The sequence below is a fragment of the Perognathus longimembris genome, chromosome 3 (assembly GCF_023159225.1).
Source record: "Perognathus longimembris pacificus isolate PPM17 chromosome 3, ASM2315922v1, whole genome shotgun sequence".
Classification (NCBI taxonomy): Eukaryota; Metazoa; Chordata; class Mammalia; order Rodentia; family Heteromyidae; genus Perognathus; species Perognathus longimembris.
This window is the reverse complement of record NC_063163.1, coordinates 86,115,695-86,143,467: the sequence shown is the minus strand read 5'-3', so window position 1 is coordinate 86,143,467 and position 27,773 is coordinate 86,115,695. Positions and strand designations below refer to the sequence as shown.

Sequence of the window (27,773 nt, the reverse complement as noted above, 5' to 3'; positions counted from 1 at the left end):
TCTATTGACTCATTCACCAGAGCCTCTGTCACATCCCACATAAATCCCAAAAACAATTCAATGCCGCCAGAAGTTAAATTATTTCGTTTGCATTTTGGTGTGTTTATTACAGAGACCTTTTAAATGTTCAGAGACTATAAGCCAAATTTCTGAAGAATCACTGCCAACGTTTAGATCTTTGGGAAAATTTGCCTGTTTAAATACTGTCTGTTTAAATACTTGAAATTCTGCCCCAGGAACAAAAAGTGCAAGAAAAAGTATTAAAATGGATAGACCTAGCACAAATTATATTAAGTAGAGAAGCCAAGCTTAGAGAAAAAAAACAACACACATCATATACAGACATGATACATTAGACTCTAAGCATTCACACAGTGGGACTAAAGGATACTCTTAGGAGTGACAGAAAGGCACAATGCCTATGTGTATCTGATCATACGAAATCATGTTTGTCAAAATGAACTCCAGGAAAAGCAAACAGGTTTTCTCTTTTTTGCTTTTTTTCTTCCTTTTTGTTCTGTACGTTTATCTGTCTTTGGAAGTATAAGAAGATGCATAGAAGGAGACAAGGGTGAAAAAAATGCAGCAATGGTCTCACTGGACAGTATGTTGAAAATGAACTATACAACTGTGGTAGAGATGGGAGAGAAAAACTGGGTGAGGGAAGAGGTGACATTGTCCAAAAAAAAAATGTCCTCTTTACCTGATGCATATAACTGTAACCCTTCTGTATATCACCTTTATAGTAATAAAAAATTTTGCAGAGTGAATATGTTAGCTATTTATTTAGTGCCAGTACTAGGACTTGAACTCAGGGCCTGGGTGCTCTCCCTGAGCTTTTTTGCCACTTGAGCCACAGCCCCACTTCCAACTTTTTAAAAGTTTATTGCAGAGTCTCAAAAACTTCTTGACCAATGCTGGCTTTGAACCATGGACAACCTCAGATCTCAGCCTCTTGAGTAGCTAGGATTACAGGCATTAGCCACCAGCACCTACCTGGCTTTAGATCTTTTCAATTTCTTTCCTATATGTACACATACATTTCAGTTACACTTACAACATACACACAGATGTATATGTATATATTTGATGGTACCAGTGTTTGAACTCATGGCCTCAAGCTTACTTGACTTGCTTGCTTAGAAACTATGCCTCCAGCCCAATGTTTTACTGGTAAATTAGAAATAATGTCTAGAGGACCTTTCTGCCTAAACCGACTTTGAACCTAGTTCCTCAGATCTCAACCTCCTGAGTAGCTGTGCCATCAGTGCACAGCTAGAAGACACCACTTTTTTTCCCCTTTTTGACGCCAATCCTAGGGCTTGAACTCATGGTGTGGGCACTGTCCCTGGGCTTTGTTGTGCTCAAGGCTAGCACTCTACCATGTGAGCCTCAGCACTAGTTCCAGCGTTTTGGTGGTTAACTGGGAATAAGAATCTCATGGACTTTCTTGCCCAGGCTAGTTTCAAGTGCGATCCTCAGCTCTCAGCCTCCTGAATAGCTGAGATTACAGGCATGACAGCCACCAGAACCAGCTTAGAAGACACCACCTTAAACAAGAGCAGTTCCAGAGGAACTTGGAGCTCCAGGCAGTTGTGCTCCTGATAAAGAGCCAGGCCTCCTTTTTAATCAAAAGCAGCAGCTTCCTATGGGAGCATCCTTCAGAGAGTACAACCATTGCTGCCAGTGTGGCCACTGGCTGTCACACATTCACAGCAAGTCACTCTTCACTCCTGATGGCGTTCCTGGAAATATTCATCAAACATAGAGGAAGACTCAGCTTCTTGTTCCTGGCACAAAGGAAACACAAAAAAGAAAAGACATTCATTCATTCCTTCTCAATCAGACCCAGTGTGCATTTACTCTGTATGGAACTAATACCTAGGGGCAGCTCCAAGTGTTGATCAAAGGCACTCTTTTTATTTGTAGAAGGGGAGGGTGCGGGGGGGGGGGAGGCATATACTGTCCCTTAGCTTTGTTTTCCATTCAAGGCTGGTGCTCTACTATTTGACCCACATCTCCACTTCTAGATTTTTGCTGGTTAGCGATAGAGTTTCTTGGATTTTTCTGCCCAGGCTGGCTGAAACTCACCATCCTCAGATCTCAGTCTCCTGAGTAGCTAGAATTGATTACAGACAAGAACCACCAGCACTTGGCTGCTACTGGCCATCTTTTTTTTTGTTGGTTTTTTTTTTTTTTTTTTGCCAGTCCTGGGGCTTGAACTCAGGGCCTGAGCACTGTCCCTGGCTTCTTTTTGCTGAAGGCTAGCACTCTGCCACTTGAGCCACAGTGCCACTTCTGGCCATTTTCTATATATGTGGTACTGAGGAATCGAACCCAGGGCTTCATGTATACAAGGCAAGCACTCTTGCCACTAGGCCATATTCCCAGCCCTACAGGCCATCTTAATGGTAAGAGAAAGCATAAAAGAACTTTCCCAGCTAGGGTTGATTGGGCATGCCTATAATCCCAGACACTGGGAGGCAGCCTGGGCTACCTAGCTAGTTCTTGTCTCAAAGGAAACAATTCAGACCTTCAGCAAATCTCATGTGCTCCTATGTCACCCCAAGTATTTGTTATATTCAGTGGTAATCCATCCTGTGCTGTGACTCCTGGCAGCTGCCATCAGTTTCCTCCAAACACAAATACACCGCACCCACCCCCTTCTCACACCCCTAGCTGTACACCAACAGAGGCAGCAATACAGCATGAAGTAAAATCCACACACCCTGCTTAACATACATTCAATTTCGCAGATTACCCAGTGAGTGCCACCATTCTAAAGAGAAAAATCCTAACTCCAGGAGTTGCCTGGGTTACGCAGGAGGCTGCCGGCAATTATGCTCCCCAAGCCAATAAACATCTCAAATGAGAAATCACCTTTGGTTCTTTAAATTCCAGGTCTTCTCCATACTGAATGGCAAAATCGATATTCTGTAACACGATGTTCATGCTCTCCTCATCAGACTGATCATATGGTAAGAACCGTACCATGCTGTAGTCGTCAATCTGTGCAGTGGAGAATTCCAAGAAAAATGCATGATTTTCAACTCGAGACGAGTCTTCTAGCCATCTGAAATCCCGACTACAACATCTGTGTGTTAGTACAAAGAGAGGAGGGGTGGCAGAGACGGAACTGAGCAGATCCTTGCTGATTGCGCTGGGCTCAGACTGGCTTATTACTTAACCAGACACTGGTTTATGGGTGTTTCTCTGAACCCCACATCCACTGGAAGTATCAGTGGATGCCAGTTTTTGTTTTTTTTTTTAATTATCTATAAGTAGTTGTACAAAGGGTTTCAAATCAGCATGTCAGCCTGGGAATACTATGCATCTTCATCAATGTCACCTTTTCCATCATCTTTTTTTTTTCCAGTCCTGGGGTTTGAACTCAGGGCCTGGGCACTGTCTCTGAGTTTCTTTTGCTCAAGGCTAGCACTCTACCATTTGAGCCACAGCACTTCTGGCTTTTTCTGGGCATGTGGTACTGAGGACTCGAACCCAGGGCTTCATGCATGCTAGGCAAGCACTGTACCACTAAGCCACATTACCAATCCCATCATGTTTTTCTTTTGGTGGTGCTGGGCTCTGAATCCAGGTCCTAGTGCTTGCTAGACACTACTGAGCCACAGCTCTAGCTATGTAAACCAGGCTGGCCTAGGGCCTGCAATCCCCCAACTGTTGGGATTATAGGTGTGTACCACGGTATTCAGCTTTCAACTGACCAATAGCTTGAAGTAAGGCATATTAATTTACTGGCCTCTGCCAATAATTCCTAAATTGAACTGCTAAGGCCTCCTCCATAGACCCTTCATTTCTTTGCAGGATGAGGCGTTGGACTATGCTTCCCATAAACAGGGCCACTGATTGGACACAGGCAAATTTCTGACAAGGTCAAAAATTTCTTAAAATTAGTTGTGCACTGTTGGTGTATGCCTATAATCCTAGCTACTCAGGAGCCTGAGGATTATGGTTTGAAGCTAGTGGGGGCAAGAAAATCCATGTGATGTCCAATTAACCCCCAGAAAACTGGAAGTGGCACTGTGGCTTAAAGTGGTGGAACAAAAGAGTTCCCAGACAGTGCCCAGGGCCTGAGTTCAAGCCCCACATCTGACAAAAAAAATCTCAAAATTAAATACACTTTAAAAAGCTTACCAGTCCACAAATAGCATTAGTCAGTTTTTTAAATTTTTTACTTCTTAAGTTGCTTGTGGAATCTTGTAACAAAGAATACATATCAGGATCCAGAAACCTGTCAAAGTGAAGAATAAAAGAATACTAATCAGGAGGCTGGCCTACGGCAGGGAAGCTCATGACTTGGCAGACAGAGGGTTAAGACCTGATGGCCACAGGATGGGAAACTCACTTCTCAATTTCCTTCTTTGCTTTCTTACTCAGCAGGTCCATTTTTGTCATGATGTTCACTTGTGGAATTTCCAGAGAGACCATGGCACTCAGGGCTGCCAGGACGCCAGAGATAAACTGAAAGGAGACAGAACAGGAAAGACAAAGTCAATTCCCATCTCAGTCACCAAGAGAGGCCCAGACTGGGCCCTGAAGGCAATGCCAGAGTAAAGAAATGCCCCTGTGACTGCAGACCACGTGAACCACACGAACCACAGTTCCCAGGGGCTCCTGGTGAGGGGAGAAGAAAAGACGTGGACTTCATCTATGCTGATCACAAATCCCAGTTTAGGCAGAAATTCAAAACAGACCTTTTTATTCTCAGTTGTGGTGCCTGTCTCTGAGCAACTTTTGCTCAAGGCTAGCACTCTACCACTTTCAAAATGCAATCCTCAGATCTCAATCTCTTGAGTAGCTAGGATTACAGGGGTGAGCAACCAGCACCAGGTTTCTATCAATATTTTCTTAGCAAGCAACTCTCCAAAATCTCTATTTCTTATTTTTGAGCTAAAAATATCTACTACTGAGGGCTGGGAATGTGGCTTAGTGGTAAAAATGCTTGCTTTGCATGCATGAAGCCCTGGGTTCACTTCTTTGGTACCACATAAACAGAAAAACAGAAGTGGTGCTGTATGGCTCAAGTAATAGAGTACTAGCCTTGAGCAGAAAAAGCCCAGGAAGTCGACACCTGTGACTTACACCTGTAATCCTAGCTACTCAGGAGGCTGGGATCTGAGGATAATGGTTCAAAGCCAGCCCAAGGCAGCAAAGTCCTTGAGACTCTTATCTCCAATTAACCACCATAAAACTGGAAGCTGGCACTGTGGGCTCAAGTGGTAGAGCACTAGCCTTGATCTGAAGAATTCAGGGATAGCACCCAGGCCCAGAGTTCAAGTCCCATGACCAACCAAAAAAAAAAAAATGCTCAGAGATAGTTCCCAGGCCCTGAGTTCATGCCCCAGGACTGGGGTGGGGTGGGGTAGGGAGAACCTACTGGTGAGTTAAAAATAACTTAACATTAATAATATAGTAATTAAGGATACTAAGTGGCTCTAGATTGGTGTGTGCAATAATTAAAGGAGGCTGTCATCTGCTTGTACACATCTGTTGGGCTCCCACTATACCTTTAAGGGGCAGTACCGAGAGGCCTGCCTCTTCTCACTTGGCTGTTAGCCACTCCTACCTTTTCCCCTGGTCAGGAACCTGAAATGCAGCCCAAACCAGCCCCGCCTCCCCTCTGGGATGGCCCAAGGGGGCGGTCCTGTGGGCTGTGATCTCCGCCTCTGGGGGAAGTTCCGTGACATCACTGTGATGGACAGCCCAGATTCAGCCTATCACTAGTGAGTCCAGATCCCTCCCCTTCCTGCCGCCATTACTGTCATATAAACCCCTCCCCTGAGTAAACCGGTGGACTTCCGAGAAGTCTTCCCGTGTGTCCTGCGTCCTTACTCTTAGTGAGTGGGGGGGGAGGGGCGTCTCGTGGCCACACAAGCCAAGGCTTGCACGTAGCCCTCACTCCAGCTTTGCCGCCTGCGGGACAGGCGGCTTACCTCGAGGGTGAAAGGGAACTACACAGGAGGCCCGACAAGCACCCATGTACCCAAGACCAAACAGACTCCAAACACACTTATCCTCAGACCTTGAATGACTCCACCATGAACTGGGAATCAACAAGAAAAACTCCACAGACTCGGAACTCCCACTGCTCCAGCTGTTGGACCAGCTGTTTCATCACAGGCAGGTGTGTGTACAACTCAATCTGACCTGCAGGAAGAACACAGGAAGCAGCTGTCATCAGCTACACACGCAAGTCTTCCCCATCCCTAGTGAAAAGAGGAAGTTTGACCTGGGTGCCACAGCTGTAGGAATCTTACTCAAGAGGCTGAGAACCAAAGATCATGGTTCAAAGCTAGCCTGGGCAGGAAAGTCCATGAGACACTTAAGTCCAATTAACTACCAGAAAACTTGGAGTTATGGCTTAAAGTAGTAGAGCACTAGCCTTGAGCAGAAAAGCTCACGGACAGCACCCAGGCCCTGAGTTCAAGCCCCATGACTGATTAAAAAAAAAAAAAGCAAAAGAAAAGAATGAAACCGCAGTAAGTTCAGGAGGCCTTGGGCGTGTGAGCCCCAGCCTGAACCACTGGCCCTTCACATTTACCTCTTATCCTGTGGCCCAGCTTAGAGGCCACAAGGCCAGAAGTTCCCCACTCCCCTGCATAGGACAGTCTCAGCTACTGAGGGAGTCAATGACCCCTGGGGGTGATTTTGTTTCCGGTGTCTCATGTGCCCCTGGACTGTGAGCTTCAGAATGGCAGTGGCCATGGCCACGGCCACCTCAAACACTGCCATAGTGAGACATGGCACCTTACCTCTGTGCAGTGCAGAGCTACACAGAGAACACAACTTCAAAAGTTGCACGAACTGCTAACTGACCTGGGCAGTCAAAAAGGATGTAGTCATCCTCCACATGGCCGAGGCAGTCCTCCAGCCAGTCGAAGTTATTAGCAAAGTACTCCATGCAGAACACCAGTCCTCCATTGGGGCCAAACCTGAGCGACACGTCCTCCATCACATCGTCCACTTCAATCAGCTCCCGGATGTCTGACAAATTATAATCCTTGAAAATTATAACCTTGCCTAGTAGTAATAATGAAGAAGCATAGCACTGCTCATCAATAAGGAGCTGAGCAAATCAAGTATTGTACAGTCAGACATGGTATGGTGGAATACTGTGCAGATACACACAAGAGGAGAAGACTAAGTACTTACATAATACAATCTTAAGTGAAAAAATGCAGGACACATAATTCTTCTTAATGAATCCATCACAGGCTGGGAGTTCCTGGGATCTGAGCCTGTAATCTTAGCTACTCAGGAGTCAGACCTGGAAGAATGGGGTTCCAAACCTGCCCAGTAGAAAAGTCTACCAGGTCCAGCCTAAATAGCTAGGATTAAAGGTGTGAACCACAGATGTTGAGAAATCTATTCACATTTAAGTCATATATCAAAAATCAAGAAAGGATTTGGGCATGGTGGCATGTGCCTACAATCCCAAGTATTTGGGAGGCAAAAAAAAGGAGGATGACTAGTTCAAAAGGCCAGCCCAAGCAAAGTTAGCAAGACCCTATCTTGAAAACACAATACATGCTGGGTGCTGGTGGCTCATGCCTGTAATCTTAGCTACTCAGGAGGTTGAAATCTGAGGATTAAATAAAACTAGCCCAGGCAGGAAAGTCCATGGGACTCTATCTCCAATTAACCACCAGAAAACCAGACGTGGCACTATGGGTCCAAATGGTAGATCACTAGCCTTTAGCAAAACAGCTCAGGCACAGTGGTCAGGCCCCAAATTCAAGGCCCATAACCAACAACCACAAGAACAAAAATACAGCTGGGCACTTGGCTCACACTCGTAATCCTTACTACTCAGAGTCTCAGGTCCAGAGGATCAAAGATTAAAGCCAGCTTAGGCAGGCAAGTCCACAGCCATTATCTGTAAAATAACTGTTACCATCAAAAAGCAGAGGTGGAGGTGTGACTCACTTGATAGAGGGCCAGCCTTGAGCAAGGAAAAGGCTGAGATCAAACCTTGATAGTGACAATTAAAAAAATGGTCTGGGACTTGGCCCAGGTGGTTAAGTGCTTCTCTAAAATGCAGCTCCTGAGTTCAAGGCCTAATACTATAAAACAAACCTGTTACACATCACCACAAATATGTAACCCAATGACAATCAACACGTTCACCAGGGGCATCAGACTGTAATAATCGCTGTGTGTGTGTGTGTGTGTGTGTGTGTGTGTGTGTGTGTGTGTGTGTGTTGGTACTGGGGCTTGAACAAAGGGCATCAGACTGTAATAATCGCTGTGTGTGTGTGTGTGTGTGTGTGTGTGTGTGTGTGTTGGTACTGGGGCTTGAACAAAGGGCATCAGACTGTAATAATCGGGGTGTGTGTGTGTGTGTATGTGTTGGTACTGGGGCTTGAACAAAGGGCATCAGACTGTAATAATCGGTGTGTGTGTGTGTGTGTGTGTGTGTTGGTACTGGGGCTTGAACAAAGGGCCTTGGTGCTGTCCTTTAGCTTTTTTGCTCAAGGCTGGCACTGTAACACTTGAGCCACACCTTCACTTCTGGCTTCTTGCTGGTGAATTAAAGATGAGTCTCTAGGATTTGTCTGTCCTGGCTAGCTTCAAACCACTATCCTCACATCCCAGGCTCCTGAGGAGGCTACCCCTATAGGTATGAGCTACTGGTGCCCAGCATAATAATTATGTTTTCAGCTTCTGGGCTGGGCAGCCAGCCCTGCTCCCCCACCTACTATTCTGGAAGGAAGAGAGGCCCTACCAGGACTCACCAGCCATCACAGGATAGTTGAAGTGCTCAGCCGCTGGGTCTAGGTTGACCACCTGGACGGACCGATTGAGGGCTTCACAGTGCTGCACCATGGTGGCACAGTAGGTGCTCTGTAAAGTCATAGGAGACAGGCATAGGAGAGTGTGTCAGGGCCACTGACCCATATACCCTTTAGGGACCCAAGTCAATGGCTCAGACTGTATTGGTTAAGACTGAAATGACACGCCCACTTCTGATATCTGGGCAATATTTTCACCATTTCCACTGTATTTTGGTGTGCCTAACATTATTCACTTACTTTCTGTTCACAAGGAGAAATTGTATCACCATTGGAAATGAAAACCAATTATGCTGGGAGGAAGAAGATGGGGAAGTGGCTCACATCTGTAATCCCAGCTACTCAGGAGACTGAGATCTTGAGGATCTCAGTTTCAAGGCAGCCTGGACTCTTATCTCCAATAAACTAAAAAAAAAAAAAAAAAAAAAAAAAAAAAAATGCGGGAAGTGGTGCTGTGCCTCAATTCATAGAACACTTGCCTTGAGTGAAAACGCTCAAGAACAGGCTGGCATGAAGCCCTGGGTTCAATTCCTTAGCACCACATACACAGAAAAAGCTGAAAGTAGCACTGTGGCTCAAGACCTAGAGTTAGCTAGCCTTGAGCTGGCAGTGCTCAGTGCTCAGGCCCTGAGTCCCAAGCCCCAGGACTGACACACACGCACACAAAAACCCTCAAAGACAGCATCTAGGCTCAGAGTTCAAGCCCCGGGACCGGCCACACACACACACATACATACATACACACATGTATGTATACATACATATGTGTATATACACATAATGTATATATGTTATGTACGTATCCCACAATACAACGTAACAATCAAATGCACTCCTAAACTTATGTGTGCCGGTTCTGGGGACTGAACTCAGGACCTGGGCGCGTCCCTTTGCTTTCCTCCTCAAAGATTGCACCCTACCGTTTCAACCACACCTCTTTACTTTCAGCTTTTTGGTGTGTAATCTCGAGTTCACGGACTTTCCGGCCCGGGTTGGTTTCGAGCTAGGATCCTCAGATCCCAGCCTCTTTTAGTAGCTGGGATAACAGCTACTCAGGAGCTGGAACTGTCGAACACCGGCTCAACCTGTATCCCAGGCTTGCCTATAACTCACGATCCTCCTGGCCTCTGACCCTCAAACGCAGGGTAATCCTTACGTTTAACGCCTGTAATAGGCGTGAGCCCCAAGTCCTGCCGTGTTTCCCCCTTTCAAATGAGACAATCTCAGAGGCGGTTATGAAAATACACCAGGGAACTGGGAGAGGGGCAGGGGAGGGCGGAGGGGACACTGTCCGAAGAGAAATCTGCTCTTTACCTGACTCACATAACTGTGTAACCCCGCTGTGTATCACCTTTATAGCAGCAATTTAAAACGTTTAAGAATAAACTACTTAAAACTGGAAAAAATAAACAAAACAAGAAAATACACCAGGGGCCTAAGTACCCAAAGAACTTTTGGTCCCGAACAAAAACAGAACGGCCCCTGAAGCTTGGAGGGACAAAAGGAGTGACTGGGGTCCCCGGTTACACGCGCGCGCCAGCCTCGCCCCAGGGCCAACGCCCCGGCCTCCCCACAACCTCGACTTTCCGCTCCTCACCTTCCCGCTGCCGGCGGGGCCCATGACGAGCTGGGCGTACCGAGGCATGGCGGCTCCCGGGGTCGCCGGCGGCTCCCGTGCGTCCCCGACGCCTTCAGCCTTCGTGCGACGCCCACTGACTTCCGGGAACCCTAAGTGGGAACCAATCAGAATCCAACTTTCTCTTCCGTGTTCCGTTGTGCTACGCCCATAAGTACAGGGCGCTCCGCGGGTCAAATTCTCAGACCGGCGCGTGCGCAGGAAACGTGTGTGGGTAGAGGAGGCCGGGCCCGCGCTTGCGTCGAAGCCGTCCGAGGCCAGGGGCGGTTGGCGGGCGAACCAACGCTCTGGTTGCCTGGGTGACAACGGCTAACGGCTTGTTGCGCTCCGGGGCGCCGGGCGCTCGGGCTTCGTGGTTGCTCCGTGTTTGACTTTGCGGTGCCAAGGGTCGTTGGGGGTGGTGAGCACGTGGGCTCCAGGCGCGTGCACGCGCCCGCGTCCCCGCCGCGCGCCTCCCGCCCTGCGCACCGGGGTCGCCGTCCGGCCCTCCGCACGCTCCCGTCGTCCCAGGGGCTCGATCCCCGCGCCGGGTACCGGGTATAAGGCGATGCCGGGCCAGGCTGCGGGGTCCTGCGGGGCCGAGACCGAGGGTGGCGTCCGCCGGTGAGGCACGGCCCCCCGCATGTTCGCGGAGCCCGGCTCGGGGAGAGGGCCCTTCGCGGTGGCGGGCGACGGAGGCGGCCTGGGGGCCGGGACTGAGCGCGAGCCCTGCGCCCCTCCGCCGCGTGAGCCTCCGCCTCCAGAGGGCGGTGGGGGCCCGGGGGCCCCGGCCGTCGTGCCGCGGGGCCTGGGGGAGAGGAGACGCCGCGGGGCGTCCGGATCGCCCTCGGGCCGGCCTTGCCCGGCCCCCGCCGGCTTCTCTGCCTTCCCTGGCGCGGGGTTCCCCCTGCGCCCCGGGCCGGGCTTCGTCGTTTCTATTCGAATGCCCAGTGCTGCTGCGGTTCACCACTTCTACAATCTGCTGGTTTTCAAGACAGGATCTAAGCCAAGCTGCCGGGGCTGGCCTTCAACGCCCCTGTCTCCTGCCTCAGTTTCTCCTACCTCAGATTCTCCAGTCTTGGAATGTGAAAACTTGTTAAAGATGGGGTGGGGTCCTGGGGGCCTTTTCAGATCTTGACGGAGGGTGGGGCAGTGCTGGATCCTGATTTAGGGAATCGCTGAACTCTTGGCCATTGAATAAATAGCAAGAAATCTTGTGTTGGTGTTTTTATTTGGGGGCTAGGGCTGGAGTTTGGGGACTGGACGCCGTCCTTGAGTTTTTTTGGTTCCAGCTCCACATCTGTCCTTTGGGTGTTAATTAGAGATAAGTCTCATGGTCTTTCTTGCCTTGAACGGCCTTTTAGCTGCGATCCTCAGATCTCAGCCTCCTGAGTGGCTTGGAATTAACAGTGGTGAGCCTCTGGCCATGCCTAAAAACTGGTTCTTAATTTGAGAAAAACACAATGGGAACTTGTATGAAATTGGAAACATTTTACATTGTGAATGAATTACTCTTTCAAGGGGTAGGGTTTTTAAATGTCTCGATTACTAAAAACAACAAGAAACATGGATGCAGCAGGAGCCCACATAAACTGATTTTTTTTTTCATAGTTGTTGAAGTAACGTCTAGCTGTGTAGCCCAGGCTGGCCTTGAATTCACAATCCTCTTATCTCTACAACCTCCTGAGTGCTGGGTTTATAGGCATGAGCCACTACACCCAGCCAAACTACTTCATTGAGTTCACTGTAGAAATTAGGAAGGTATAAATGACCAAACATGGCTTAAAGTAAATCCTTTAGTATAACAATTTCAGGTTACTCCAAAGAAAGCTTAGTGCCTCTAGCATGTAGGCAGAATTTCTCTTAAGACCTGTGTCACATGGGAAGTTAAAAAGTATATGCAAGCCATCCCTTTGTTGTGTGAAATATATTCTTAAATGCCCATAAAACTGTCATTTATTCATATTTATGTCCTTTTTTTAACAGATCAACTGAATACTCATATTACCAGAATGCCAAAAGTACTGGTAAGTGCAGATCATAGCTGTAGCTAGTAGATTTCAAAGAAGCAAGTTTGATTCTACTTACCCAATGTGTATGTGTATGTATATATATGTATGCATAAATCTGTACATATAAAAGTAACACTGTCTGTTTGGGGTTTTTGGGGGGTGGGGGGGCTGGTTAATTGTGGGACTTGAACTCTGGGACTGGGAGCTGTCCCTGAGCTCTTCAGCTCAATGCTAGTGCTCTACCACTTGAGCCACAGTGCCACTTATGATTTTCTGGTAGTTAATTGGAGTTATGAGTCTCTCAGACTTTCTTGCCCAGGCTGGCTTTGAACTGCGATCCTCAGATCTCAGCCTCCTGAGTAGCTAGGATTACAAGTGCAAGCTACCAGCACCTGGCATTGTTTTATATTTGAACTCAGTCTTGCTAGGCAGGCACTCTGTTGATGAACCGTACTCTATCCTTTTTGTGCTTTTTTTTTGAGGGGGGCGGGGAGTACTGGGGCTTCAGGGTCTGGGCCTTGCCCCCTGAACATTTTTGCTCAAAGTTAGTGCTCTACTATTTGCACCACACCTTCACTTCTGGCTTTTTGCTGGTTAATTGAAGAGAAGAGTGTCATGGACTTTCCTGTCCAGGCTGGCTTCTCCTTCAGATCTCAGCCTTCTGAGTAGCTAGGTTTATAGGCATGAGCCACTGGTACCCAGTTTTTGGTTATTTTTGAGATAGGCTCTTCCTTCCTTCCCAGGCACACTCTTAGACCTTCACCCACCCTTGTTTGGTTTCCCATGGTAGCTGGAATGACAGGAGCATGTGACCATGAACTAACTCTTCTGCATGGGCTCATTGGGAGCCTCACTCCTGATCTCAGCTTCCCAAATAACTAGGATTACAAGTGTGAGCCACCAGTGCCTGACTACATGGTCATTTTATAATGTGTTATATGGAAAATTTGCTAATTTAGATTCCTTGCTAAAATTCGTAGCGAGTTAACGGTTAAATGTAAAAACACTAGGTGTAGTGGTGCATGTCTGTAATCTCAGCAGTGAAGATGCTGAGGCAGTAGGATCTCCTTCATTACAAGCCAGCTGAGGCTATGGAGATCCTGTCTCAAAATCAATTTTAAAAAGGCTGGTGCTAGGCTGGGAATGTGGCTTAGCAGTAGAGTGCATGCATACATAAAGCCATGGGTTCAATTCCTTAGTACCACATAAACAGAAAAGGCCGGAAGTGGCACTGTGGCTCAAGTGGTAGAGTGCAAGCCTTGAGTTCAAGCCCCGGGACTGGTGGGGGAAACAAAAAGGCTGGTGTGGCTGGGTTTTTGTGGCTCATGCCTGTAATCCTAGCTACTCAGGAGGCTGAGATCTCAAAAAAGTCCTTGTGAGACTCTTATCTCCAATTAACCACTCAAAAACTAGAGGTGACACTATGGCTCTAGTGGTAGAGCACCAGCCTTAATGCAAAGAGGCTCAGAAACACACCCATGTCCTGAGTTCAAGCCTCAAAACAACAACAAAACCCCAAGAAGGCTGGTATGGTGTCACATGCCTGTCATCTCAGCTACTTGGGGGATGGGGGAGGGGGGTAAGAGGCGGAAGGATAGCAAGTTCAAGGTCAGTTTCTGCAAACAGTAGCAAGACCAGGTTTCATATTACCATTCCAGAATAATAGCTAATACTCATACATATCTACATTTCTTAATTAAATCTGTGGAACTGATGTTTGCCTCTGAAGTTCACATCACATCCTTGGCTACAGATAGAATTAAAGACAGACACAAGATGAGCTCACACATAGCCAAGCTGCATGAGTTACAGAGGACACCACTCATGCCGACAGTTCACTTCCCCAAGGCACTGACAGATGCCTGCTTCCTAAAGGTAAGGTGACGGGGACTTGTGTGGATTTTTGTTGTTGTTGTTTTTGCCAGTCCTGGGGCTTGGACTCTTTGCTCAAGGCTAGCACTCTGCCACTTGAGCCACAGCGCCACTTCTGGCCATTTTCTATATATGTGGTACTGAGGAATCGAACCCAGGGCTTCGTGTATACAAGGCAAGCACTCTTGCCACTAGGCCATATTCCCAGCCCCGGGATTTGCAGTTTTGAGGGAGGGCCCCATGTATGCTAAGCAGATCCTCTACCACTGAACTATCACCTCAGCCCAGGAAATGAACGTTTTATTGAAGATAAGTTATTTGGAGGTAAGGGAAAATCATCACAAAGCACAGCCATGATCATGGAGCTCACCTAACAAGCTGTTCAAGTGATGGATGAAGGTGAATGGAGACTCCCCATCCTAGAGCTCAGATGCACACACATCTGCCCAGGAAGTGCAAGACTCCAACCACAGAGATACTCAAGGGAGCCCCACCTTCCACAAGAGGACCTGGGGAATACAGAGATAGCAGTGAAAGAACTTGGCAATAGGAACTTTATAGTTGCTGAGCCAGGCACTGCTGGCTCACACCTGTAGTCCTAGCAGCTCAGGAGGCTGGGATCTGAGGATTGCAGTTCGAAGCCATCCTGGGAAGAACAGTCCACAAGACGTATCTCCAATAATACACCCAGAAAAAGCCAGATGTAAGTACTGTGGCTCAAGAGGTAGAGCACTTTGAGCACAAAGAGGCACAGTGACAGTGCCTAAGCCCTGAGTTCGGCTCAATACTGGAAAAAAATATAAAAATAAATACTTTTGTGGTTTAATTTTTTTCCACTACCCGGGTGTACACTCTGGTCCTCTTGTTCTTGCCTAGCTTTTTCCACTCATGGCTAATGCTCTACCACTTGAGCCACAGCTCCAGTCCAGCATTTTTTGTTGGCTGTGGGGCTTGAACTTGGGACCTGGGCACGTTCCCTGAGCTCTTTTTGCTTTAGGCTAGCGCTTTACCACTTTCAACCACAGTGCCACTTCTGGTTTCCTCCTGGTGGTCAAATGGAGATAAGAGTCTCAAGAACTTTCCTGCCTGAACCACGATCCTCAGATCTCAGCCTCCTGAGGAGCTACGATCACAGGCGTGGGCCATTAGCGGCTGGCTCCGCTGCACTCTTGAAATGGGCATTTTGTTCTCTTTGGGCACCCAGGTCTTACAGCGTGGGTAATAGGTCCCCCTATTCCGTCTCCAGCATCCACACCTCACCATGAGCCAGAAGCGGTCCCTATACAGCATCGCTAAGATCTGCAACGCCAGCTACCTGCGGATGCTGATGAAGAAGCAGTACACGCACGCGATGCAGCACGGCGCGGAGGAGCCAGGCAGGTGCCCTTCGGGTTCCCCAGCCGGGCCGCCCTGCGTGGCCCTCCTCTGACAGCCGCTTTGTCTCCCAGGCGCGCCCACCGCTCCCCACAGCCGCCTCTGCTGCCGCTGCTCGCAGAGACAGCAATGCCCGGCCGCCGCCGCGGAGCGCCACCAGCTGGCCAAGGGCTGGTCCTGCACCCAGGCCGCACCCCAGGGGGGCCTGCAGCATTCCCTCTGGCGCTCCCCGAGGAACAAAGAGGGGTCTGTTTGTTTTTAATGGTTTTATTGCTTCATTTTTAATTATTAGAAAGGCGATGGATAGGGGGGTTACAGTTACACGCGGGTCTTTTTCTCACAACTCCCAGTTTTAGCTGAAGGGAAGCTAAGTGATATTAAAAATGGTGTTCACTATGAAGCTCACTTGGCTCGACTAGAACAGGGTAAGATGTACAAAAGGATCTTACTTTCTCTTCCCTAAGCTCACTGGAATGTCTCCTTTTAAAGTCATAAAATCTTCTGAAATCAGCTAGAGATACGGGCTCTGTTTCAGTGTTTCTATTCAAATTTCAAGTTGTGCAAATACTTCCACAGGAAGAGCATATGGATGCATTGAGATATTTTACTATTATTTATTTAGTTCGGTTGTGGGGCTTGAACTCTGGGCCTGGACTCAGTCCCTGAGCTCCTTTGCTCAAGGCTAGTACTCTACCACTTTGAGCCACAGCTACCCCACATGCGTTAGGCAGTGGTTTAGTCACTTTGCTGTTTCCCCTTGTTAACCTTATTTCTAACATTATTTTAAGGTTAAAAAATGGACATGTGTCTAAAACAAGATGTAAGTCAATGAAGATTTTCAGAAGATCAGGCAGATTGTACATGCAGCCAAGTAAGTGTAGAATTTATACATATGCGTAAGTCCCCATAGCACCAAAGTACTACTACTACTGCTGATAATAGTACTTCCTAGCTACTACCATGGTGGGAAGCAGGGAAGGCAGGCCTTCTGAGCTGACCTCCATCACTGCATTGTGACACTGGCTAGCCTTGCAGTAAACATCACTTTTATGCCTAGCGAAGAATATGGGAAAGGGCAGGGGAGAGAAGGGTTGCTTTTAACACAAACTGTTAGGGAAATCTCACACTGGAAAAGTTGCTGTGATCTCCGAGATGAGAATACCTAAAGGAAAATGGAGACACTGAGGAAAACCCCATCCACTCCCACTTCCCGAGCCAGGAGTACCAGAATTGCTTGTGAGTGACACCACTAACTCTTTTGGTCAGAGACAGGGCTCAACAGATGCTTTTGCTTATTGGCTAGTGCTCTCCCACCTGAGCCACACCTCCAACCCCAGTACTTTTTCTTTTTTTGGGGCCAGTCCTGGGGCTTGAACTCAGGGCCTGAGCTCTGTCCCTGGCTTCTTTTTGCTCAAGGCTAGCTAGCACTCTGCCACTTGAGCCACAGCGCCACCTCTGGCCTTTTTCTACATATGTGGTACTGAGGAATCGAACCCAGGGCTTCATGTATATGAAGGCGAGCACTTTAGCACTAGGCCATATTCCCAGCCAAGAGTACTCTTTTTAAAAGAGTAAAAGATGGGCTGGGGATATGGCCTAGTGGCAAGAGTGCCTGCCTCATGTACATGAGGCCCTGGGTTCGATTCTCCAGCACCACATATACAGAAAAAGGTCAGAAGTGGCGCTGTGGCTCAAGTGGCAGAGTGCTTGTCTTGAGCAAAAAAGAAGCCAGGGACAGTGCTCAGGCCCTGAGTCCAAGCCCCAGGACTGGCCAAAAAAAAAAAAAAAAAGAGTAAAAGATTTAGGACAAGGAGGTAATCAAGAGCTGAACGTTGTAGGCAATTTGTTTTTTGCTAAATACAGGCTTATTAGAAGTGGCACTGTGGCTCAAGTGGTAGAGTGCTGTCCTTGAACTGAAGGGTTCAGTGACAGTGCCCAGGCCCAGAGGTCAAGTCCTGTGACTGATTTAGAAAAAAGTTCATTTACTAAATATAGGCTTATTAATAAATTAAGTCAGCTGGTCACGCCTGTTATCCTAGTTACTCAGGAGGCTGAGATCTGAAGATCGTGGTTCGAAGCCAGCCCAGGAAGGAAAGTCCATGAAACTGCTATCTACAGTTAACCACCAGAAAACCCGAAGTGGTGCTGTGGCTCAAAGTGGTAGAGTGCTAGCTTTGAGTGAAAGAGCTCAAGGACAATTCCCAGGCCCTGAGTTCAAGCCCCAGGACCAATCAAAAAGTTATTTTCAAAGTTGCACTTAGAACTTTGTTTCCAAAACAGATATTATAAACTCTGATTTTTCCTTCAGTTTCTTCAAATGACTCTGAATCATACATGAATGAACTAAAAAAGGAGGAAGACCTACTGAATAGGAGTATGCAATCTATGTCAATCGAAGAACAGGAAGAACATCTGATGCTAACCTGACAGTCCTGGGTGCTGGGGTTACACAGCTGAGACACAATGCCAAAGGCAGATGTCGGAGTGAGGGCTATGACTTGTGTTCTCCATGTTTAGTTGCCTTATGCACCACCAAGCCATTAATTTTGGCTTAGCAACTTGTGTGCAAATGATATTTGTGTCATAAAATTTACCTAAAATATATGCTTATACTTCTGCTAGGTATGATTAAAGTTTTCTTGTTGCATAAAACTGACTTTTTTCACTGGTCCTGGAGCTGGAACTCAGGGCCTGGGTGTTGTCCCTGAGCTTTTGTGCTCAAGGCTAGTGCTCTACCATTTGAGCCACAGCACCACTTCTGACTTTTTCTGAGTACAGGCGTCCATCTTTATAGCATGGTTCACTTATTGTGGCCTTACTGTATCACAGGTTTGTTGTTGTTTTTTAATACATACAGCGATCCTTCACTTTTGCAGGAGCTGCGTTCCAGAAACCCCCACCACAGGTGAAAATCATCAAAGTAGCAGTAAGTGGATGGCGATATAGTGAGGGACGACTATAGAATGCTGCTAGTTCCTAATCTTCACCTATCATGGGGGGTCTCTGGAACGTAACTCCCACGATAGGCGAAGGGTCACTGTAGTTTATTGGAGTGTCATGTACTTTGCTGCCTGGGCCAGCTTTGAACCATGACCCTCAGATCTCAGCCTCCTGAGTAGCTAGGATTACAGGTGTGAGCCACCAGTGCCTGGCATACAACTGACACTTTTAATCTGCAAATGCATTGTATAAGTCTGCTCCTAATAGTTCTAAAATAGGTATTAGAATACTCTACAAGTATTAATAACATTCAAATAGTCTACAAATACTTTCTTAACTGGACTAAGAAAAACCCTAGTATGTCCAGATATAGAAGAACACTTCAGGGTAAACACCCTGACTTACAAAGTAGATGCCCATGAAATACTTGCTACTTGAATAGTTTACAAACACAGATTTTCCATATCTTGTAAAAGTTACCATACACTCAAATTTGATTCAGTTGGGGATAGCTCCAATGAGGATTTTTTTTTTTCCAGTTGTGGGGCTTGAATTCAGGGCCTGGGCAATGTCTCTGAGTTTTTTTTACTCAAGGCTAGGGCTCTACAACTTGAGCCACAGCTCCACTTCTGGTTTTCTGGTGGTTAGTTAGAGATAAGAGTTTCACAGATTTTCCTTCCCAGGCTGGCTTTGAACTACAGTTCTCAGATCTTAACCTCCTGAGTAGCTATGATTACAAGTGGTGAGCCAGCTGAGAGGATTCCTTATGTTACTTATTCAATCTAGAATGCTTCCTTGCTGAAAGTTAGTGTGTTTGAACCTTGGAAAAAGGGAGTAGCAACAGTCTGAAGAGCCACTGCTGCAGACTTAAGATGGGAACATGGAACACAGTTTAGAAAGGAAGACATGAGTCCGACAGTATTAACAGTACAGGGAGGGCGGGGTGGCCTTGCACCTGCCTCTTCACCGTCACTGCGCAGTTTCACTGCGGCTCAAGTGTTCTGAAATTAAACATAGGTTATCAAGAAAGCATATATGAAAAGTAAACATTTATTACTGGAGAAGAGAAAAACGTACACAGAAAGTCTATTATATAGTTTTTCTGCTCATGCGCTATTTGTATAATATGTCCAAATGCCAACTTTGAAGGTATTTACAAGGAGAACTTTTTCTTAACACATAACCATTTACTGTGAGGTGGACTTTTTAAAATAGAAACCTCAGACTGCAAACTACGTATAGTTTATAAGAAGCTTAGAGCAAGTAGTAACAGAAGATGTGTTATATTTACTGCAAAATATTATAAAAGTGATAGTTAAGTGATTCTTCAGTGTTTAATTACTTGATTTGAACAGGGGAATGAAAAGCAAAATCAAGAGAGACTGGCTTTAAGACTTTTTGTATTCAATTCTTTCTACTTTGACGTCATCTCCAATTAGCTGATAGACGTATGTGACGACCGTGGAGGCTTGGATGTCCATCAACACAAACGACGGAATGATATTTCTGGAAGGAAAGACATAATAGCAGTGTTTTGTACTAAACAAAGAAATCTTGACTGTTGCTTGTAGATGTAAAAAGAACAATTAAAAGCGGGAAGAGGGGGTTCAAGCCTGTAATCCTAGCTGCTGGGGAGGCAAGTGGGGGGGTGGAAATCAAGGTTTGAGGCCAGCCCAGGGGTAAAAGTTGAGATTCCACTTCACCAATGGCTGAGTGGGGTGTCAGATGCCTGTCATCCCAGCTGCAAATCATGAGGATGGAGTGCATCCGTGTGAGGCTGTCATCCCCGGTGACGTGGGGGCACAAGTAGGAGCTCAGCCCAGCCGGCCTGAGCAGGAAGACATACCTTGAAAATAACCACCCACCTAGCCAAGCAAGGTCCCGAGTTCAATCCCTAGTACTTCCAGAATAATTTTGTTTGGTTTTGTTTTTGTTGTCAGTCCTGGGCCTTGAACTCAGGGCCTGAGCACTGTCCCTGGCTTCTTTTTGCTCAAGGCTAGCACTCCACCACTTGAGCCACAGCGCCACTTCTGGCTGTTTTCTATATATGTGGTGCTGAGGAATGGAACCCAAGGCTTCATGTATACAAGGCGAGTACATTACCACTAGGCCATATTCCCAGCCCCTTCCAGAATAATTTTAAAGGTTGCTTTAAAAAATCTTTTTGGTGTGTGTGGCAGGGGAGTGGGGTGTATGTTGGTACCAGGGCTCGAACTTAGTGGCTCACATTCTTGCTTGGCTTTCTTGGTTATAGCTATCACTTACATGATGCCTTTAACTCTCCTTTTGCTGATTAACTGGAAATGGAGTCTTGCAGACTTTTCTGCTATGGCTGGCTTTGAACTAAGATCCTCCAGCTCTCAGCATCTCCAGCAGCTGGGATTATAGATAAGAGCCACCAGCACCTGACTATGTTTGTCTTTTATAAAATGTCAAACAGCCAATTGTTAACCTTACTATACACTACTTACGTTTCCAAGGCATTATACGCCCCAGTGGCAGAACCTGGGTTAATGTAGAATTTATTTTCATGCTCAAATGCTTCAAATTTGTGAGTGTGTCCTGAGATAAGAATGTCCACATCAAATTGCCTCTGCAGCAGGGCCAGGCTGGCCATATCTCCCCACGGAATAACCTGATGTCCGTGGATCAAACCAATTTTGAACTGTCCCACAGTCACAACTTTCTGTTCTGGATAATTCAGGTTCTAATGTAAGAAACAGACACAAAGGAAATATTTTAGAGCTAATGATGTTAAGAATTTCATTTATATATTTAAGCTCATACAGATGTCTTAAAAGAGTACCCCACAACACACATATTTATACATATTTGATTTTTTTCTCCATCTCAAAGGCTAGGCTGAAAAGAATTTTTTCGATGTCAACTGGACTTTACCTTCCCCTTAGTAGGTGTATTTTTTTTTTTAAGAAACACTCAGGGCCTGAGCACTGTCCCTGGCTTCTTTTTGCTCAAGGCTAACTAACATTCTATCACTTGAGCCACAGCACCACTTTTGGCTTTTTCTGTATATGTGGTGGTGAGGAATCGAACCCAGGGCGTCATGTATACAAGGCAAGCACTCTAATGTTAAGCCACATTCCCAGCCTGAATAAAGCAAATTAGAAATTAAATATAACTCTTGCTAATTAAGTTGTCTTTTACACAACCCAAATAGAGACAACCATAGTGTGTGTGTCCATTTGGTTTGGCATATGAAAACCCTACGAAAAAGTATTAAGCTATAAACTATGAAAAGCTAAAATCCTGAATCCCAATGCATGTCGGTCCAGTCTTCAAACTTTGGACCTTTATTTATTTTCCCATCTTGGGGCTTGAACTCAGGGCCTGGGCTCTGTCCCTGAGCCTGTCTGTGCTCAAGGCTAGCGCTCTATCACTAGAGTCACAGCCCTACTTCTGGCTTTTTCTGTGCACGCTGTACTGAGGAATTGAACCCAGGGCTTCATGCATGCTAGGCAAGCACTCTACCACTGAGCCACATTCTCAGCCACTTTGGACCTTTAGATCTTGGGGACTTTTTTTTTTAGAACTCCCCTTGCATGATAGAGATTGTTCCTTTCTCCCTGCTTTGTCCTACTTTACTAAATAAACCCTGATATTCTTCAAGAACACAAACATTTTCTTCTCTGTGGTGCTGGAGATCAAACCCAGGGCCTTGTGCTCTACCACTGATATATATATATTCCCCAGGCCCTTGGAAAACTTTTTAAAAAGATGGAAAAAAAGAGAGACCTTAGCAGTTGGTGGATAAAGTCTGTATACATAAGAATCAGGAAAGGGGAAATGGAAGGAGCAGGGAGAAAGGGAGGAGGGGTAGGAAGTCAGGAAGCCTCACCTCATCAAAGTCTCCTCTTACAATATGGACATCACCAGCCAGAGTCTTGAGATAGTCATAGCTCTCTTTGGTGCAAAGGTTTCCGGTGCAGAGAATGTGCTGGATCTTCCCGGGCACCAGAAGTTTTTTGAATTTAGCCGGCAAACTGTTGCACCGGTGTGGGATATGCAGATCTCCTAACACCAACACCAGCTTGGAAGTGGCAAGGTGAGATAAGGCATAGCATTAAACTGGATGCTAAACCAACCTTCTCCCCCTTTCTACCCGATTCCCCTTTAGCTTCAAAGAGATTCCAGAACCCAGAAGTTATCAAAACACTTCATATCAAAACCATTTAAACAAACATACACAGTGATGTACTCTTCCATATCAGTCTTGTTTTGAATATAAATAGTTGTGCATGCGTGATAATCATTCTATTTACCAAGAATAAATTCAAGCATTCTAAACTGATTTAGAAATCTAGAAATTACACTGGATAAAAAGAAAATCACAAAATAAAGCCCTATGGAGGTTGGCTTTTTTGAAGACTGAAATGGTAGTTCCTACTTCTGTAATTGTAAAACCTACATAATTGCAAAAACATTAAGGGGAATCATTAAAAATGCAGTAAAAGAAAAAGTCAATTGTGCAATTTATGCTTACTAGACTGACAACTATTGGGAGAACAGTAGCCACAATGATCATTTTTGTTACTTCAAATGATTAACCATACACTAAAGGGCTATAAAAGCCTTTGTGTTAAGAGTTTCAATAGAAAAATATGAGCTGTGGGATTATAACCTTTGATATATTCACATTTTTTTCATTAGACATCCTCACCATTGTATTTCTGTTACAGAGACTAAACTACCTATAGTCTCTCAATATAGTTCAGAGTTATAAAATAACATTCTCACAAAAAAGAAAAGTCAGCTAAATAAGTGGTGTGTTCAGTAGGAGGGAGCTCAGAGTTACAACACAACATTCACTCAAATATAAAGAATCCAAGCCTGTAAAATATTTTAGCTTTAGGGGCTGTGAATATGGCCTAGTGGTAGAGTGCTTGCCTCATATACATGAAGCCCTGTGTTCGATTCCTCAGCACCACATATAGAGAAAAAGGCAGAAGTGGCGCTGTGGTATAGTGCTAGTCTTGAGCAATACAAAAGCCAGGGACAGTGTTCAGGCCCTGAATTCAAGCCCCAGTACTGGCAAAAAAAAAAAAAAAAAATTAACTTTATGACTTTATGATTTGACAAATAGCAAGTTTAGTTATTTAAAAGAATAAGGTTAAGGGGCTAGGAATATGGCCTAGTGGTAAAGTGCTCGTCTGGTATACATGAAGCCCTGGGTTCGATTCCCCAGCACCACATATATAGAAAATGGCCAGAAGTGGCACTGTGACTCACGTGATAGAGTGCTAGCCTTGAGAAAAAAGAAGCCAGGGACAGTGCTCAGACCCTGAGTTCAAGCCCCAGAATTGGCCAAAAAAAAAAAGAATAAGGTTAAGTCATTTAAAAATATCTAGTCTCCAAAGGGCAGCAGACTTAATTTGTTCACGCTCTCAGTACCTACAGTCTATACAGGATTTTTTCCATAAAAACATACCACTCCTAAATGAATATGCTATTTAACTGCCTTTCAAGGCATGACTTTAATATTAAACATCTAACAGAGCCAGGTGTCAGTGGCTCACGCCTGCTATTCGAGCTACTCAGGAGGCTGAAATCCAGAAGACTGCAGTTCAAGGACAGCCTGGCAGTCTGTAAGAGCTCATCTCTAAAATAATCAGCAAAAAAAGCACAGCTTAGGGGTACAGGTCAAGCAATAGTCCTAGCTGTGCGTGTAAGCCAATGAAATGTGAAGCCCTGAGTTCAAACCCCAGTACCACGCAAAAAAACTAATGAACAAAAACCTTATTAATAATTGTGCCTCTACAAAATTCACCAAAATTATATAGATTAAATTAAAGCAATTAATAAAATAAAGCTCAGCTTATTTGGGCAACAAAAATAAAAACTGCAAAGCAAAAGAAGCTGTTATCAGGACTCAGAATAACTGAAGTAACATGAAGTTACAAAATGGCATACTTAAATTTTTTTATGAAGAGCAGTGTCAATGGATAATTCTTCAATAACATATTAATTGTTCAATGCAGATATCAGTGGGCAAGACATCTGTTAAGCTAAAAACCACTACAAAGTATCCATGTTCAACGGTGATATAAAAGTACCTTGGTATAGAAAGAATCTTCACTCTAGTGAGAACCCCTTCAGATATGGATTAAAGTGCAGTTAATGTGGGAAGCTGGCATTTGAAAAAAGGTAAAAAATAGATTTCTACATTTAAAAAAAGTCCCAAATTCATGGAAGAGTATACATCTATACGAAGTTGAGAATATTTGGGACTGAAAATGAATGAGCCATTCAATTGGGAGGTATCAGAGAGAACACTAGTGATGCATGGTACTTAATAACTAATGACCTAACTTCTACCAAGTGCCATGCATTATATGGTCATACACCCAAGTATACCCAGGACTTCTTTGACAGCTTGTAGCTACAATTGTATGAATGACCACAGAAATCATTTCACATGAATCTTCTGGTTTCCTCTTAGCAATCAAGTTCTAAGGAAACTAGTATTACATAGTATAAGTTAAGGAATCTCCTTGCCCAAACAACACACATTGATCCATCAGGTTAGCCACGGATTACAGAGTCCTTCAAGACAGCAAAACATGCTAAGGATGGCAGTCTTGTGAAATTCATATAAAGAAACATATCAAATAAAGAGTGGGAAATTCCTTTCTGATAGCTCTTGAAGGGAAGAGAACCCAGTCAGTCATCAGCCACCCAACCACCATTGTTAGTAGGAGCTAAGAGGAGAAACTTACTCTGTGCCCAGCCTTAGTGGAATGAAGAAGTTGATTGCAGACAGGGGAAATGAAAAAAAAAGGGGGGGAGGGGGAGTGAAATATGACCAATGTTAAATGAAAGTAACAAAAATAAACAAAATGAAACAAAGACCCATACCAAATGAATATGTCAAAATTGTTAAATGATTTGAGTGTTGTGAAAGAAAATGTTAAAAAAAATCAACTGTGCTCAAAACAGATAGCAACAAAAAGAAACACTTGCTTGATTTTTTAAACACCACACAAACAAAGTTTTTATAAATTTGCTTTGTCAGTCTTTTCAACTTTTCATAATCTTGCCCTCTGCATTGACCTCTGCCCCGCTCCCCCCTCAGAGGGCCTGGGATTTTGGGCTCAAGGCTAGGGTTCTACCACTAGAGTCAAAGCTCCACTTCCAGCTTTTTCTGTGAATAATTGGAGATAAGTGTCTCATGGACTTTCCTGCCCCAGCTGGCTTCTAATCTCGAGCCTCATATCTCACCCTCCTAAGTAAAGATTACAGACATGAGCCACAGGGCCCTGGGCTTTCTGTCTCTTTTGTTTCCTATTCTGTTTAGGTTTTTCTTTTCTAACATTATGCAAAATAATCTTTATAACACAATTTGGAAAATTCCTCAGTAATATTTCAAAGGCTAACATTTTCTTTTTATTTTGGGTGTAGGCCTAATTATCCAAGTATGCTGACTTTAATACATTTATGTTCAAAGTTCTAGCAGTAAAAAACTAAGGGTTTTTTTTTTTTTTGGTAGAAGATGTAATATAGTACCATGAATTCAGTATCAAGTGATGAAAACGCCTAGTAAAGATGAATAGAAGGATAAATTCAATAGGCTAAAGCTTTTCCCACATCTAAATGTGCTGCCCAGACTTTGGAAACTATAAAATGTTGAATGTCTTTCTCCTTTCTCAAAAAAAAAGCTAGTGCTAAAATTTTGCCAAGTTCCCTTTCACATGACAACTGATGTACTAGCTCAACTAACCCTACCCCCTCCAACGATTGATTGCCTCTGAAAAACAACTTCAGACACAAGAACATGGAATCATGGCAGATAATGACTTCTTCCCCCTTGGATTACGTGTATCAAAATTACCATACCATAGATTACTTTGGGAGATGGTTTGGAAGCAAAACCCAAAGCATGATTAAAGATTAAAAAAAAAAAACGACGTTGGCCCCCAAACAGCAAGGTAATCAAGGCTCCTTTGGAAAAAGCTGACTTTTGAGAGGGGCAAGGAGCACAGCAGAAAATCTGGTCCCAGCGGTGAGAACTCTCCCTTAGCATCTTCCTAGACTTTATGCAGGAATATCTTAGGGGCAACAACCTAATGGGGGGGGTGGAGTGACACGGCCCCCCAAGTAGCCTGGGGGAGACTGGGAAGGTAAAGCTTCCGAAATCATTCCCTTGGAACCAACAACAAAGGCTCCCAAGGATGTGGGCGCCCTCGGGTCGCCGATCGCCGCGTTTCAATGGCCGGCGCCGGCTCTCGGGGAGGCCCACAGCTTCCATCCCACGGGCCTAGAGGGCAAACACCGGCCCGGGAGCGACTGCGGCCGCGGCCTCCCGATTTCCCACCCCAGACGCCGGCTGCCGCCACTCAGGGACTGACAACCACTGCAGCCCAGCGAATGGGGGATGCTTTCTGCGGGACAGACGCGGGAAAGCGTCGGGACACCGAGGGGGCCGCTCGGGGCCCGGGCCCAGAGGCCATCTCCAGCTTGGCGCGTGGATCTCGTGACCCGAGGAGCAGCTGGTGGGAGCCCCAGCCCCCCCCCCCCCCCCCCGGCGACGCCGGGACCTGGCGGCCAGGGCGAGGGCCCTCCGACTGCACCAGAACTCGGAGCTCGGGGTTCGGGACTCGGCGGCCAGGGCGAGGCCCCTCCGACTGCACCAGGACTCGGAGCTCGGGATTCGGGGCTCGGGGATGGAGCTCGGGGCTCGGGGCTCGGGCTCGGGCGAGGCCGCCGCGCCCAGACCTGGCCACGCCTCTTCCCTATCCCTACTCCGAGGCCTGCACCAGGCCAGCGCCTCTGCCAGGCCCACCAGGGCCTCGGGCCTCGCCCGGCCTTTTCCCACCGAGCCTCCCAGCGGCGCCCGACACAGCAGCACCCCAGCCGAGCGCCGGGCCTCCGCCACCAAAGCGGCCGAGCTCACCATCCTGTCACACCGCTCCGCTCGCTCACCACCAGCACCGCCGCCCTCTTCCGCTAAGGCTCCCCGGTCCCGCCCACTCCCCCACGACCAATGAGAAGCGAGGTTGTCAGGTGACCTCTACGGAGGCCCGCCCACCCCCACGACCAATGAGAAGCAAGGTCTGCCGAAGAACTCTACTGAGGCCCGCCCACCGCTCTCACGACCAATGAGAAGAGAAGTCGGTACCCCTACCGACTTCT

The 27,773-nt window shown here is 46.2% G+C and overlaps 3 protein-coding genes across 4 annotated transcripts; 1 reads left to right on the top strand and 2 right to left on the bottom strand.

Moving 5' to 3' along the window:
* Positions 1-1,580: 1,580 nt before the first annotated feature.
* On the bottom strand, positions 1,581-10,540 carry Gpn3 (GPN-loop GTPase 3). Its single transcript, XM_048342967.1, has 8 exons — positions 10,411-10,540; positions 8,757-8,865; positions 6,838-7,005; positions 6,044-6,168; positions 4,367-4,482; positions 4,156-4,252; positions 2,881-3,009; positions 1,581-1,790 (listed from the first exon to the last, which is right to left on the bottom strand). Exons 1-8 carry the CDS (start codon positions 10,456-10,458, stop codon positions 1,728-1,730), a joined length of 855 nt encoding a protein of 284 aa, XP_048198924.1. The 5' UTR covers positions 10,459-10,540; the 3' UTR covers positions 1,581-1,727.
* Positions 10,541-10,667: 127 nt separating this feature from the next.
* Positions 10,668-18,577, top strand: Fam216a (family with sequence similarity 216 member A). Its single transcript, XM_048342972.1, has 7 exons — positions 10,668-11,052; positions 12,415-12,455; positions 14,194-14,315; positions 15,559-15,688; positions 15,761-15,932; positions 16,475-16,557; positions 17,995-18,577. The coding sequence occupies exons 1-7, from the start codon at positions 10,997-10,999 to the stop codon at positions 18,111-18,113; spliced, it is 723 nt and encodes a 240-aa protein (XP_048198929.1). The 5' UTR covers positions 10,668-10,996; the 3' UTR covers positions 18,114-18,577.
* Positions 18,578-19,798: 1,221 nt separating this feature from the next.
* Vps29 (VPS29 retromer complex component) lies at positions 19,799-27,602 on the bottom strand. 2 transcript variants are annotated; one of them, XM_048342969.1, is made up of 5 exons: positions 27,535-27,601; positions 25,361-25,372; positions 22,483-22,674; positions 21,098-21,333; positions 19,799-20,132 (listed from the first exon to the last, which is right to left on the bottom strand). In XM_048342969.1, the coding sequence occupies exons 1-5, from the start codon at positions 27,535-27,537 to the stop codon at positions 20,015-20,017; spliced, it is 561 nt and encodes a 186-aa protein (XP_048198926.1). In that variant the 5' UTR covers positions 27,538-27,601; the 3' UTR covers positions 19,799-20,014. The 2 variants fall into 2 exon arrangements, with proteins under 2 accessions (XP_048198926.1, XP_048198927.1); XM_048342970.1 differs by lacking the exon at positions 25,361-25,372 and having other exon boundaries at positions 27,535-27,602.
* Positions 27,603-27,773: the final 171 nt, after the last annotated feature.